The following is a 16,112-nucleotide window of genomic DNA, read 5'->3' as shown; positions in this document are numbered from 1 at the left end:
AAGGTGGTGCTGAGTTCGAGGGATTTGACTGAGACAAGGTGGGGGGAGGGGAAATGAGGAAACTGGAGAAATCTGAGTTCATCCCTTGTGGTTGGAGGATGAACTCAGATTTCTCCAGTTTCCTCATTATCTCAGTCAAATCCCTCGAACTCAGCACCGCCTTCCTAACCTGCAATCTTCTTCCTGACCTCTCCGCCCCCACCCCACTCCGGCCTATCACCCTCACCTTGACCTCCTTCCACCTATCACATCTCCATCGCCCCTCCCCCTAGTCCCTCCTCCCTACCTTTTATCTTAGCCTGCTGGACACACTTTCCTCATTCCTGAAGAAGGGCTTATGCCCGAAACGTCGAATCTCCTGTTCCTTGGATGCTGCCTGACCTGCTGCGCTTTTCCAGCAACACATTTTCAGCTCTAATGTCCCATTCCAACCTACAACAGCCCTCCACACTATCCACCACTCCACCAACCTTCATGTCATCGGCAAATTTACTAACCTATCCTTCCACTTCCTCAGCCAAGTCACTTATAAAAATCACAAAGAGCAGAGGACCCAGAAAAGATCCCTACAGAACACCACTGGTCACCGAGCTCCAGGCTGAATACTTTCCATCTACTACCACCCTCTGTCTTCTATGGGCCAGCAAATTCTGTATCCAGACAGCCAAATTTCACTGTATTCCTTGCCTCCTTACTTTCTGAATGATGCTATCATGGGGAACCTTATCAAATGCCTTGCTAAAATCCATGTACACCATATCTACTGCTCTACCTTCATCAATGTGTTTTGTCACATCCTCAAAGAAGGTTTGTGAGGCATGACTTGCCCTTCACAAAGCCATGCTGACTATATCTAATTAAACTATGGTCTTCCAAGTAATCATAAATCCTGTCTCTCAGAATCCTCTCCCAATAACTTTGCCCATCACACAGGTAAGACTGACTGGTCTGTAATTCTCAGAATTATCCTTATTCCCTTTCTTGAACAAGTGATTACATTTGCCAACCTCCAATCATCTGGCATTACTCCAGTGGACAGTGAGAATGCAAAATTCATCAATCTTTTCCTTCGCTTCCTGTAGTAGCCTCGAGAATATCCCATCTGGCCCAGGGGACTGATCTAGCACATCCTCCTTAACATCAACCAGTTCGGGTGTATCAGCCTGTTTTCACGCTGTCCTCACTAGTGACAAGGTCTCTCTCAGTACTGAAGCAAAAGTATTCATTCAGAACCTCCACTATCCCTGATCAGCCCTACCCTCACTCTGGTGATCCTCTCGTTCCTCACAAGAGTTTTCCTTAATCCTATCCACTAAAGCTCTCTCATTACCCCCTTCTAGCTCTCCTAAGTCCATTCTTCAGTTCCTTCCTGGCTGCATTGTAACCCTCTAGAGCCCTGTCTGCTCTGGTTTCCTCCCACAATCCAAGGTTAAGGTAGGTTGACCATGGAATAGAAAGTGTGCAAAGGAGCATGGGAGTCATACTCTGTGCGTTCTGACACCTGACACGAAAATCTCTGCTTGCGTTCTGAGCTGGAGTCATTCTCTTCTCAAACCGTCCTCCCTCACCCGTGACCCTTCCAGCAACCCATTCTGGACCCCAACTGAAAATATAAACTCCTCATCCCCCCCCCCCCCCCCCCTGCCTTTCCACTTGCCTGCTATCATTTATCTGTGCCTCTCTGGTTGTCTGTCCATATTCTTTCTCTCTGAACCCTTCGTGACCCAAACATAACAAACAAGGAATCGTCCACCTCAGACCCCTGTTCCTGTTTCTTTCCCCCTTGCCCTTAGATCCCTTTCACCCCAAGAACAATACCCAACTTCTCCTTGAAAACACTCAATGTTTTGAACTCACTTGTCTGTGCTAGAGAATTCCACCCACTCTCTGGGTGAAGACATTTCTCCTCATCTCAGTCCGACCCCATAACCTTACACCATGACCTGGTTCATTGAGAGTACCCTGAGCTGCTGCTTGGTTCAGGAATTAGATTAGATTAGATTAGATCAACAAGTCCATACCAACTCACCGAAGTGCAACCCACCCAGACCCAAGATTTACCCCTGCCCCTAACACTACAGGACAATTTAGCATGGCCAATTCACCTAATCTGCACATCTTTGGACTGTGGGAGGAAACCAGAGCACCCGGAGGAAACCCACACAGACACGGGGAGAATGTGCAAACTCCACACAGTCAGTCGCCTGAGGCGGGAATTGAACCCGGGTCTCTGGCGCTGTGAGGCAGCAGTGCTAACCACTGTGCCACCGTGCCGCCACGGAATTGCACCATCTCAGATCATAAGACTCTACAGGGGATGGTGAGGACAGCTGAGAAGATCATTGGGGTCTCTCTCCCTCCATTACAGACATTTACACCACAAGCTGCATCCGAAAGGCTAAGAGCATTGTGGAAGACCCCACACCCTCCTCACTCAAATTCTTCTCCCTCCTGCCATCTAGCAGAAGATATCGGAGCATTCGCTCTCTCATGGCCTGACTGTGCAATATTTTCTTCCCCCAAGCCATCAGGCTCCTTAACACTGTATGATCGGACTCTATTCCAAAAGAAATTCTTTGCACGACTTCAAATTGCTACTAGAACAACGTCTATTAATTATCATTCTTTTATGACACTGTAATTTGCGTGTTTTGCACTTATGCTGCCTTGCGTACGATCGTGTAGTTTGTGCTGTTCATGTAGCACCTTGGTCCTGGAGTAACGCTGTCTCGGTTTTTACTGTATATGATAGAAATGACAAAATCTGCTCCAAGTACCTGCACTTTCCCGATTAGTCTTTCATTCCCTTCGCAACCAATAAACGACTCCCCCCGGCCTTGAAAATATCGAGAGATTTTGCGTTGACTGCCATTTGACACTCAAGCCTTTGAGAGAGGGCAATTATTTTCCTCACTTCTGTCTGGAATGTTTAAACCATGATCCATTAGAGGAAATGTTCTCTCCATATCCACACGATCAAGTGCCCTCAGGATCTTGTGTTTTAAAGAAGTCACTTCCAATTTTCGAAATGCCAGAATTCACAGGCCTAGCCTGTCTAGGCTTTCCTCATCTGCTCATTTTTAATATTAGTCTAATAGACCTTCTCAGAACTGTTTTCAACGCATTAACATCCTTTACTTGTGCGCACTATTCCAGAAATGTAGATTTACTTGATGAGGGTAATCATTTCCAATGCTCTTTATTCAACAGATTCTGGGGTCAGAACCAAGCAGCCCATGGCAGCTCATTTTGAAGGTAAGGTCTGTGTTCACACAGGATGGGGTCCCTAAACTCTCTCTCTCTCTCTCAAGTCCCTCCCCTCCTTTGGTAATTTAGGGGAATTAGCAATCCTGTTATATACAGACACCCACATCTGTCAATATTATCTTCCCTCCATATCCCAGTTGCTAAGCTACCCCGCAAGGGAGAGTCAGTGTGTGTGGGACCATACCCCAATGAGAGTCAGTGTGTCTGTGTGTGGGACTGTATCCCAGTGAGATTCAGTGTGTGTGGGACTGTATCCCAGTGAGATTCAGTGTGTGTGGGCCTGTGTCCCAGTGAGAGTCAGTATGTGTGTGGGACAGTGTCCCAGTGAGAGTCAGTGTGTGTGTGGGACTGTGTCCCAGTCAGAGTCAGTGTGTGTGGGACTGTGTCCCAGTGAGATTCAGTGTGTGTGTGGGACTGTGTCCCAGTGAGATTCAGTGTGTGTGTGGGACTGTGTCCCAGTGAGATTCAGTGTGTGTGTGGGACTGTGTCCCAGTGAGATTCAGTGTGTGTGTGGAACTGTGTCCCAGTGAGATTCAGTGTGTGTGTGGAACTGTGTCCCAGTGAGATTCAGTGTGTGTGTGGAACTGTGTCCCAGTGAGATTCAGTGTGTGTGTGGAACTGTGTCCCAGTGAGATTCAGTGTGTGTGTGGAACTGTGTCCCAGTGAGATTCAGTGTGTGTGTGGAACTGTGTCCCAGTGAGATTCAGTGTGTGTGTGGGACAGTGTCCCAGTGAGAGTCAGTGTGTGTGTGGGACTGTGTCCCAGTGAGAGTCAGTGTGTGTAGGAGCTGTACCCCAGTGAGAGAGTGTGTATGAGTGTGCGAGAGAGAGAGAGAGAGAGAGAGGGATTGTATCCCAGTGAGAGTCAGTGTGTGAGAGACACACCAATTCAGAGTTTGAGTATGTACGAGAAGAGAGTTGAAACTCTGTTAACGATCTTTTAGTTTTTCTGAATATTTACTCTTGTTTGTATTTATTTTGCAGTGATGCCCAATAATGTGGATGGGACATACATTGTTGAGAAGGGTAGGTAGCTACTTTTGAAGGTGTTGCCTTTTTTCATATTTTCTATCCAATCTGTTCTGAGACATCATGACACATCTCTGGAACAGTCTGGATTAGAACCTGGGCATCCTGCCTCAGAGATAGGGACACTACCATTGTCCGAGAGCCCTAAACTCCCATCCATTTGACACTGCAGGGTGAGTTTGAATCATTAACTGGGAGTTAGTCAATGGACAGGAATTATTGTTGGTGACTCTCCCACTTGCTGGAAGACTAGAGAGCCAAAGCGTTGACAGAATCCAGTTCACCTTCACGGAGTCATCCACGCTGATGCTGGGAGAATGTAAAACTGAGGGGCAGCAGCAGATGAATTTCCCCTCCACCCCCTGCCCCAGTGTGTCCTGGGCCTAAATATTTACAACTCTGCCATCGCCATTCGGAAAAATTTCAGCCGATTGTCATCAGGTTGTGGGATCATGCAGTGCTCAAAATGGAGGCCCCACTCCATTCATTTTAGGAGTTGCTTCAATTCAGAAAAAAAGACCCTTGATTGCCTCTGGGGTGTTTTGCCGTGTCATGAAAGATGCTACAGAAATGCACCTGTCTACACCTGAAGCGCAACAGTTCCTGTGCACATTGAGACGACAGGAATGGGTGTGAATTGCTGGGACATTGGGTTTGGGAGAGGGGAGAGTTCAGTTCTTAATTGTGTCACAGTGATACCTTGTCAAGCGCCAGTTGGCCAACTGCAGGGAGACCGAGGGAACATTTGTATATAGTGCTGTACAACATGGAAACAGACCCTTTGGTCCAATTTGTCCAAGCTATTCAGATTTCATAAATTGATCTAGTCCCATCTGCCAGCAATTAGCCCACATCCCTCTCATCTCTTCCTATTCATATACCCATCCAGATGCCTTTTAAACGTTGTAATTGTACCAGCCTCCACCACTTCCTCTGGCAACTCATTCATACACATACCACCCTCTGCATGAAAAAGTTACCCCTTAGGTCCTTTTATATCTTTCTCCTCTCACCCTAAACCTATGCCTTTCTAGTTCTGGACTCCCCCACCCCAGGGAAAAGACCTTACCTATTTATCCCATCCATGCCCCTCATGATTTTAATAAACCTCTATAAGGTCACCCCTCAGCCTCCAATGCTCCAGGGAAAACAGCCCCAGCCTGTTCAGCCTCTCCCTATAGCTCAAACCCTCCAACCCTGGCAACATCCTTGTAAATCTTTTCTGAACCCTTTCAAGTCTCACAACATCCTTCCTATAGCAGGTGAACCGGAATTGAATGCAGTGTTCCAAATATGGCCTAAATATATTGACACTCATCCTCGATAATACAATCATCTTGGCTGGTAGCCTGCATCAGCTGACAGTGCAGAGGAAACATAGTGATTGGCCCCTACTGTCACTCAACTGGGAGTTGGACAATTCCACCATTAAAGCTTTATCCTGTGAGCAACACAAGAGGGCGTTCAGCATAAACATAACACACTTAAGAATACTGTTATTTTTCACTCTTGATTCATTCACTGGATGTGGGAATCACTTCACCCAGCATTTAATTAGCCATGCTTTTTCACCCTGCAGAAAGGTATCAGGCAGCCCTATTGAACTGCTGCAGTCTGTTTGCTCAGGGGAGACGTGCAATGCTGTTGGGAAAAGGCTGATATATTTCCCAGTCAGGTTGGAGAGGGGCGAAGAGGGGAACCTGCAGGGACTGGTGTTCCTGTGTATCTGCTGCCCTTGTCCTCCTCAATGTCAAGGTCATGTCTTCCAAAGGTGTTGTCGATGGTACTTGCAATGAGTCGCTGCAGTGCATCTTGTAGATGGTACAATCTGCTGCTACTGAGTGGTGGTGGGGGAGGGAGTGGTATGTTTGTGGATGTGAAGCCAATCAAGTGAGGGGGCTACTTTGTCCCAGGATGGTGTCGAGCTTGTTGAGTGTTGTTGGAGCTGTCCCCATGCACGACAAACGCTCGGCGAACAGAACCACAACAACGAGCACCCGAGCTACAAATCTCTTCACAAACTTTGACGTGGGGAGTATTCCCTCACACTCCTGACTTGTGCCTTGTTGATGGTGCACCGGCTTTTGGGAGTCAGGAGGGAAGGTACTTGCTGCAGGATTCCCAGCCTCTAACCTGCTCTTGTAGCCGCTGTGTTAATTGACTTCTGGCCAATGGTATCCCCCACAATGTTGATAGTGTGGGATTCAATGATTGAATGTCAAGGGGCAGTGGTTAGATTGTGTTTTATTGGTGATGGTCTTAGTGTGGCATTTGTGTGGTACAAATGTTACTTGCGATTTGTCAACACAAGCCTGGATATTGTCCCGATCTTGTGGCATTTGGACACGGACTGCTTCAGTATCTGGGGAGTGGCGAATGGTGCTGAATGTTGTGCAATCATCAGCGAACATCCCCACTTCTGACCTTATGGTGGAGGGAAGGTCATTCATGAATCAGCTGAAGATGGTCGGGCCTGAGACACTGCCCTCAGGAACTTGTGCAGAGACGTCCTGGAGCTGAGATAATTGACATCCAACACCCATGAACATCTTCCCATGTATGACTCCAGCCATCAAGAGTTTGCCCTCTGACAGCCATTGCCTTCAGTTTTTCTCGGGCTCCTTGATGCCAGTCTGTCAGACACAGCCTTGATGCTTCAGAGAACATCTCTGGGACACCCACACCAACCAACTTCACCGCCTCGTGGCCGAACACTTCAACTTCCCCTACCACTCTGCCAAGGAAATGCAGGTCCTGGGCCTCCTCCAGACCCCTGATGCCTGGAGGAAGAACGCTTCATCTTCCACCTTGGGATTCTCCAACCACACGACGTCAATGTGGATTTCACCAGTTTCCACCACCCCCTCCCCAACCTTATCCCAGATCCAACTTTCCAACTCGGCACCGCCCTGTTTACCTGTCCATCTTCCTTCCCATCTATCCGTTCCACCCTCATCTCCAACTTATCACCACCAGCCCCTAACCCTCTCTCTCTATCGCACTCTCAGCTACCTCCCTGGCCCCTCCCCCTCCCCCCAGCTCCAAACCCCCTCCCATTTATCTCCCCACCCTCTCGGCTCACAGGTCTCATTCCTGATGAAGGGCTTTTGCCCGAGACGTCGATTCTCCTGCTCCTCAGATGCTGCCTGACCTGCACCACATCCTCAACTTTGATCTCCAGCATCTGCAGTCCTCACTTTCTCCTCCGTGATGTCAAGGGCTGTCACTCTCAGAATTTCGAAGATTCCTCACCCTCTGGCTGAACAAACTCCTTCTGCGTTCAGGCTGAAATAACCCACCTCGCCTTGTCCCCAGGTTTTAGACCCAGTCACGTGTTTTGGCAGGTAGAGTTCAGGATTAGCCACTATCTCATTGACAGGCAGAGCAGCTCCATTGGGCTGAATGGCCTACTTTTGCTCCAATGTCTTATCATTCTAACTTTTCTGTTCCCGTTCAGCAGCTGGTAGCTTTACTGAATGCCCATCTGTCAAAGTGATGACAGAGTTTGTCACATTTTCCCCCTTGTTACCTCCCCCTCAAAGGTAGTCTGTGCCGTTGTTCGGTCAGCTGGGGAGGTTCAGGCAAAGCTGTCATCTGGTGGCCAGGGACAAGAAACTGCAGATGCTGAGTCTTAGGTGGACAAGCAGGAGGCTGGAAGAACACAGCAAGCCAGGCAGCATCAGGAGGTGGAGGAGTCGACATTTCAGGTGTAACCCAAAGTCCTGAAGAAGGGTTACACCCGCCTTCTGCTTGGGAAGCTTTTAACATGAGAAAACACCCCTTTTTTGCAGAAAAAAGCAAGTTGCTGCATTGCCTTTCACCAGCTCGGAATTCCTGAAATAATTCCATAGACCCTTTGGCCCATCGAGTCTATTCCCCACCTCCACTCCAACCAGGGCTCTCAGGATTCCAAAAGTTTCAATCAGACTCCCCCTCCAACATCAATCCTTCTAAACTCCATCAGGGACAGACCCAGGGTCCTCAACTGCTCCCCATATGACAAGCCCTTCACCCCCAGGATCATTCTTGCAAATTCCCTCTGGACCCCCTCCAAGGCCAGCTTAGATAGGGGGCCCAGAACTGCTTTCAGTATTTCAAAAGAGATTTGCCCAGAGCCTTATACAGCCTCAGCAGTACATCCCTTCTCTTGTATTCTAGTTCTCTTGAAATAAATGCTTACATTGCATTTGCCTTCCTAACCGCCAACTGAACCTGCATGTTAACCTTGAGAGAATCCTGAACTAGGACTTCTGAGTTCCTCTGTACTTCAGATTTCCAAAGCCTTTCCTGTTTAGAAAATAGTCTACACCTCTATTCTTCCTGCCAAAATGCATAACCTCATTGTACTCCATCTGCCACTTCTTTGCCCACTCTCCTAGCCTGACAAAGCTTCCTCTGCTTTCTCCATGCTACCTGTCCCTCCATCTATCTTTGTGTCATCTGTAAACCAAGTAACAACCCAGTTTGTTTGTTCACATTGTTAACATATAATGTGAATAGTTGTGGTCCCGACACGGACCCCTGCAAAACTGGGCTGCCATCCTGAAAAAGACCCTTTATCCTCAATCTCTGCCTTCTGCCAGTCAGCCAATCTTCTCTCCATGCCAGTACCTTGCCCCTAACACCATGGGCTCGTAGTTAGCAGCCTCCTCTGTGGCACCTTGTCATAGGCCTTCTGGAAAGCCAAATAGATCACATCCACTGGCTCTCCTGCATCTAAACTTGCTCATTACCTCCTCAAAGAATTCTAGCAAATTTGTCAGGCATGACATCCTCTTGACAAAGCATTGCTGACTCAGCCCTACTTTATCACGCACTTTGGAGTACTCTGCAATCTCATTCTTCACAATGAACTCTAAAATCTTACCAGCAACTGTAGTAAGGCTAACTGACCGATGGTATTTTGTTTTCTGCTTCTGTTGCTTTTTAAATAGTGTTACATTAGCCATTTGCCAGTCCTCTCGGACCCTCCCTGATTCCTGATAGATCATCACCAATGCCTCAACAATCTCCTCCAGAACCCTGGGGTGTAGTCCATCTGGTCTGGGTGATTTATCTACTTTCAGACCTTTCAGTTTTCCCAGCATCATCTCCTTAGCAATGGCCGCTACATTCACATCTGCCTCGACTCTCTTGAAATTCTGGTATCCTGCTGGTGTCTTGAACTGATCCAACGTACCTATTCAGTTCCTCCACCTTTTCTTTGTTCCCCATTACAACTACTCCAGTGTCATTTTCCAGCAGTCCAAAAAGCCCACTCTTGTGTAAGCCCTTCAGAAATTCCCGATGAAGGGCTTATGCCCGAAACATTGACTCTCCTGCTTCTCGGACGCTGCCTGGCCTGCTGTGCTTTTCCAGGGTCACCCTTTTCGATCTCACTCTCCAGCATCTGCAGTCCTCACTTTCTCCCATATCCCTCGAAACCAGGTCAGATGGTTAGAGTTTCAGCCTAAAAGGATCTGATTTGGAACATCAGTTCTGTTTACTGCGAAGATCTCAGGTGGACAAAGTGGTAATGTTAGTGGACTAGTCAGTTGTGCTTATTTAAAAGTCTCTAAAACGTCCCTATTGTATGTGCCTTCGCCACCACCACAGCACTGCATTCTACACTCCTACCACACATTCCCCTCACATCTTGTTTAGAACGTCCCCCCTTTCATCTTAAATACATGCCCCTTAGTATTACACATCCTAAATCTTGGGGGGGGGGGGGATAAAAAAGAGTCTGTCCATCATCCCTTTCTATGCATCTCATACTTTGAAAGACTTCTTTCATGTTTCATCTCTGCTGCTCCAGAGAAAACAATCCAAGTTTTTCTCGCATCTCCTTATAGCTCATACCCTCTCCTCCAGGCAGTATCCTGCTAAACCTCTTCTGCACCCTCTCCAAAGCCTCCGCATTCTTCCTGTGATGTGATGACCAGAATTCAACGCAACACTCTAAGTGTGGCCTAACCAAAGTTTTATAAAGCTGCAACATAACATCCTGACTCTTGTCTGCAATTCCCTGACCAATAAAGCCTTTGGCATTGCAAAGCATCTCCAGGGCTCTTGATGATGCCAAGAATCATCAAAACTCAACAGTGAACCACAAAAGGAGATATGAGGACAGGTAACCAAAGGCTTGGCCAAGGTGGGGACGCCTGAAGGAACGTGGGGAGAGGTTTAGGATGGGATACCACAGGGTGACCCCCAGACAGCGCGTGACAGAGAAAGAATTGGAGGAACACTGAGACCCTGCAGAGTTTATGGGAGAGAACCAGGATCTGAGGGAGCAAGGGCACAGTGGGATTTGGAGACCAGGGTGAGGACTTCAGCATCGAATAGGAACAGTGTCTGTTTCACATCGATAATCTCACGGTGTACCACTCTCTCTGATAAAATGGTGAAGCTTCACCCTGTTTTTTTCTCTCTCTCTTTCCTCAAACAGGTGGGATCATCAGGCAGTGGTTAGAATGCCCACTTGAGACGACCAAAAGTGCAGTAACCTACAACAACAAGACGGCGAGATTCACCGTACACCGGGAGGGAGTATACTACATATACAGTCAGGCAAGACCACCCCCCGCCCCACCCCTTCCCCCCCACCCCACCTTTCCAGCTGAACATTGTCCAGAAAATATTCTCGTTTTAAGTACTGGTCAAACAGGTTTAAACCTCACTGTCTGAGGGAATGGGCACTGTTGGAGGGTCAGCCCCGAGGGAGCGCCACACTGTAGGAGGGTCAATGCTGAGGAAGCGGGTGCTGTTGGAGAGTCAGTGCTGATGGAGCAGGCACTGTCAGGGGGGTCAGTGCTGAGAGAGCAACGCACTGTCAGAGGGTCAGTGCTGAGGGAGTGCTGCACTGTCAGAGGGTCAGCGCTGAGGGAATGCTGCACTGGCAGAGGGTCGGTGCTGAGGGAGCAGGCACTGTCGGAAGGTCAGCGGTGTGGGAGCGCTGCACTGGCAGAGGGTCAGTGCTGAGGGAGCTTAGTAGTGTTGGAAGGTCAGCGCTGAGGGAGCATCACAGTGTTGGAGGGTCAGTGCTGAGGGAGTGTTGGAGGGTCAGCGCTGTGGGAGTGGCTATTGTCAGAGGGTCAGCATTGAGGGAGTGGGCACTGTAGGAGGGTCGGTGCTGAGGGAGCAGGCATTGTTGTAGGGTCAGATGACGGTTGATCCTCTTCAACACCATTTTTCCCCCACTATCCCTTGATATCTTTAACATGCAGAAGGCTAGTGCTGTCTGTCTTAAGCATACTGAGGGCCCTGTTGGGCCGGAAATTCCAAAAGTCTACCACCACCACCCCCCCACCCCCACCCACTTAGTGCATCTGCTGAGGTTGATATTTCATTGTCAGGAGTGGGACTCACACCCACAATCTCTGACTCCATTTTGATTGAAGAATGGGAATGGGGGATAGAGGAATTGGTGGTGGTGGAGGGGGGGGGGTCGGGGATGGAGAGAGAGAGAGATGGGGAGAGCGAGATGTCAGGGGTTGGGGGAAGAGAGAGAGAGATTCAGGGTAGGGGAGAGAGAACTGGTGGGAGGAAGAGGTATGGGATGGTGGAGAGAGATGGGAGGAAAAAAGAGAGAGATTGGCAGGGTTAGAGAGAGAGATGGGGGAGAGAGTGTCATGGGGTGATGGGGGGAAGAGTTATGTGGGAGACAGATGTAAATGGGGGGGTGGGGAGGGAAGAGATGGGATAGAGAGAGAGATAGGGAGATGAAGGGATGTATAGAAAGAGGGGGATGGACAGAGAGAGAGAGGCAGAGAGGGAGAAATGTAAAGAGGAACAGAGAGAGGGAGATGGACAGAGAAAGACACTAGGGGAGTGGGGGACAGAGAGAAAGGAGGGAGAATACAGAGATGGGGAGGGGAGATAAAGAGATGGGGCGGGGGAAAGAGGTTGGGGTGATAGATGGGGGGGATCATGGAGAGAGAGGAGATAGAGAAGGAAGAGCAGAGAGTGGGGTAGGGGAGGGAGAGAGAGAGAGAGAGCTATTGAAGGCTTGAACATTTCTGTTATCCTTTCCTGAATGTCAGTGGTACTGACAAACCTCTCTCTCTCTCTCTCTCTCTCGATGTATCTGCAGGTTCATTGCGATGACAACACCACAGCCTACTTAAAGCTGGATGTGATGGTGGACAAAGAATTGACTTTTCGGTGTGTTCAGGGATTACCGCCGACCCCGACCTACAGCCAGCAACTGGCTGTGCATTCTTGTCAAGCGTCTGGATTAGTTCGGCTCCGGAAGAAGTCCCAGATCAGTGTTTACAGCATCGCCGGGGTGCACCTCAAACCCAAAACCTTCACTCACTTCGGGCTCTTCAAGCTGTAAAAGGGGACCGCGGCTGTGTCCGCGTGTCTGTGTGCGCAAGTGTGTGGCGAGACTACTACATACAGCCTGGCCTTCTTAAACTGAGAGACCGCCGTGTCAAAGACAGGGAGGGAGAGAGAGACAGACTTTTCTTGTACCTTTTCTTCCTTTTGGCTAGATTCACCTGCAATCCCGACAACGGCAGACCACTTGGCGCGAGAAAACACCCAGAGGGTTCTGCGATTTGCCTCTCTATTCCAGCCGGGTCCTCCCGTCGTCCGAGATTAGCTCTTTTCCCTGACTTTCGAGCCTGCTCTCTGGACAGCGACACGAAAAGAAAGTGCCAGAGAAACTCAACAGGCTCTAGAGAGAGAGAGAGAGAGAGAGAAATGGCGGGGTTAATATCCAACATGATTCTTCCCCGATATGGGACGAGGACCCTGGCTGCGTGTGCGTGTGTAGGGCAGTGGGGAGGATTTGGCTGTGGTGCCCCGTTCAGACGAATAGCTAGCTGGCTGCCTGAGGGTTGCAGGGCTGTGGCCAACAGGACAGTACCGGAATCCATGGCTGCAAAAGGTCACGAGAGTGAAAGTGTGGGGTGTCAGTCTGGAGAGGCTTTTCCAACTGTTTCTAATCTCCAATTTGAGTTTCTTCAAACAATTTTCCTTCTTGTAAGAACGCGGGAGACTTGTTTTTGTCTGTTTCATGATTGGTTGGCAGGGTCAGGTCCTTGGCTGTATTAAGTACCAGGGGTCAGGGGGCAAAGGTCACCTGTTCAGGTATCCAGGAATACCTCCAAGGTCTCAGTTGGAATGGGAGAGCAAAAAGCACTATTGAAAGTTAAGATGTATGGATTGTGTAAGTCTTTGAGATATTGCCTGTTGTGTTTTTCCCAGAGCCTCTCTCTTTCATTTTCCCATTTCTCCCCCAAGCGACTTCTGGTGACAGGATTGATCACCAGAGACCGGAGATTTGAAATTGTTAGGGAGGGAGTTACGGGAAGGGTTTTCCCTTCGGAGAGAGTTGACAATCTCCACCTGGGAAAGATCCTACAAATAATTCCAACAGGGTCACAGATTGAAAGGCAAAGTGAGGAAGCTCTTTTAAGGAGCTGGAGTATTACGATGGGCCACGTAGGTTGAAGCGATTCACTATTTTCCCTTGTCATTGCTGTTATTGTCTCCTCATGGGGTTTTTTTTGTCCCAGCTTCCTGACTCCGTTAGTTCCCTTTATGGTTTTCGGTTGGGGTAGCCTGCATCCTGGACTGCGAGTGGAGAATCAATTGCACTGATCCTGTTCCCAAGTGCCTTTAAAATCGAGATTGCAGGAATTGTAGGTAAAGGCCCGATTTCAGTCGGTGATCTCTCCTGTGTTCGCTGACCCCACTGGCAGCTCTGTAACTGTGACCCTTCAGTGTGATGGGGGGAACATTGGAGCTACCGAGAGACCCGTTGCAGTTAAATAGTTAAGTTGGCAGGTTTCACATTGGAGGTTTCTGATGGATTGGCAGCTCAGGAAGGAGATGGCACCTTTAGGGATAAAGCAACTTGAAGATTAACAAAAGCACAACAGTGAACGTTGTTGCCAAAACAGCCCGTTGTTTTTGGGGAGGGCAAGGTCAGACCTGATCAGGGCATTGGACAAATCGCTCCATCCTGACTCCCCCAAAGCCTGTCCCACCCTTGACGAGGAGTGTGAGGGAATACTCCCCACTTGCCCTGGATGGGGGCAGCTCCAACAACATTCTAGAAGCTCGACACCATCCCAGGACAAAGCAGCTCCTGGTTGATTGGCTCCACATCCACAAACATCCCCTCCCTCCACCACCGACGCTTAGGAGTAGCAGTGCATATCATCTATAAGATGCACTACAGAAATTCACCAGGTGACAGCACCTTCAAACCTTCAAGTTCCCCTCTGAGCCACTCCCCAGCCTGACTTGGAAATATATCGGCGATTCCCTCAATGTCGCTGGGTCAGAATCCTGGAACTCCCTCTCTCACGACACTGTGTGGGGGTCTCTGCACCATGCAGGACTGCAGTGGTTCAAGAAGGCACTGACTCCCACCTTTTCAAAGGGGCAGCTAGGCATCTATATCACCATAACAAATCTACTTAAAAATTGGTCTTTTCGAGTTGGAAGAGGCATGGCAGGGATGAGGGGGGTAAAGGAGAATAACAGGTATTGGGAAAAGAGGCAGAGATACTGGGTGTGCAGGAATTCAGTGAGCTGCAAACATTTTTGTTGGTTTAAATCACTGGGCGGATTCTGAAATGATCTCTGTCAAGCTGCAGAGAGAGAAGTAGAGGAGTAGAAGGAAAACGGTAGCTCTTAAAGATTCACGGAGGGCTGGATGGAGCACTACACAGCCAAAGACATCAGGGCTGGGTAAGTTGTTGGAGGGGATTCCAAGGGACAGGATTTACATGTATTTGGAAGGGTAAGGACTGATTAGGGATAGTCAATGTGGGAAATCGTGTCTCATGAACTTGGTTGAGTTTTCTTGAGGAAGTAACAAAGAAGATTGATGAAGGCAGAGATGAATGTTGTCTATACAGACTTCAATAAGAGGTTCGACACGGTTCCTCATGGTACACTAGTTAGCAAGGTTGGATCACAAGGAATACAGGGAGACCCAGCCACTTGGATATAGAACTGGCTCGAAGGTGGAAGACAGAGGGTGGAGGTGGAGGGTTGTTTTTCGGACTGAAGGTTTGTGACCAGGGGTATGTCACAAGGATCGGTGCTGGGTCCACTGCTTTTTGACATTTGTATAAGTGATTTGGATGTGAATATTGGAGGTATGGTGAGTAAGTTTGCAGATGACACTAAAATTGGTGATGTAGTGGACAGTGAAGAAAGTTACCTCAGAATACAACGGGATCTTGATCAGATGGGTCAGTGGGCCAAGGGATGCCAGATGGAGTTTAATTTAGATAAATGTGAGGTGTTGCATTTTGGAAAGGCAGAAAGGTAGGTTGAATACACTTAATGGTAGCTCCTGGGGAGTTTTGCTGAACAGAGACCTTTTGATTGCAAGTTCGTAGTTCCTTGAAAGTGAAGTCATGGGGAGACAGGGTGGTGAAGGAAGTGTTTGCTATGCTTGCCTTTGTTGGTCAGTGCATTGAATATAGGAGTTGGGATGTCATGTTGCAGCTGTACAGGACGTTATAGGGTCATAGAGATGTACAGCACAAAAACAGACACTTTGGTCTAACTCCTCCATGCTGACCAGATATCCTAACCTAATCTCGTCCCATTTGCCAGCACTTAGCTAATATCCCTCTAAACCCTTCCTATTCATATTCCCATCCAGATGCCTTTTAAACATTGTCATTGTACCAGCCTCCACCACTTCCTCTGGCAGCTCATTCCATACATACACAACCCTTTGTGTGAAAAAGTTGTCCCTTATGTCCCTTCCTCCCCTATCCCGAAACGTATGCCCTCTAGTTCGGGATTCCCCCACCCCAGGGGAAAGACTTGTCTATATATCCTATCCATGCCCTTCATGAT

The 16,112-nt window shown here is 48.6% G+C and overlaps 1 protein-coding gene across 1 annotated transcript in view; it reads left to right on the top strand.

Moving 5' to 3' along the window:
- Positions 1 to 16,112, top strand: part of tnfsf12 (TNF superfamily member 12) — a 45,791-nt gene extending 29,679 nt beyond the window's left edge. Inside the window, exons 3-6 of the mRNA XM_060854528.1 lie at positions 3,211 to 3,255; positions 4,251 to 4,292; positions 10,726 to 10,847; positions 12,370 to 16,112. Coding sequence (XP_060710511.1) covers positions 3,211 to 3,255; positions 4,251 to 4,292; positions 10,726 to 10,847; positions 12,370 to 12,615 — 455 coding nt within the window. The 3' untranslated portion in view covers positions 12,616 to 16,112. The remainder of the gene's footprint in view (positions 1 to 3,210; positions 3,256 to 4,250; positions 4,293 to 10,725; positions 10,848 to 12,369) is intronic.

This window comes from Hemiscyllium ocellatum, chromosome 44 (assembly GCF_020745735.1).
Source record: "Hemiscyllium ocellatum isolate sHemOce1 chromosome 44, sHemOce1.pat.X.cur, whole genome shotgun sequence".
Lineage (NCBI taxonomy): Eukaryota > Metazoa > Chordata > Chondrichthyes > Orectolobiformes > Hemiscylliidae > Hemiscyllium > Hemiscyllium ocellatum.
The sequence above is the reverse complement of the archived record's forward strand: the minus strand, read 5'-3'. Positions and strand labels throughout refer to the sequence as shown.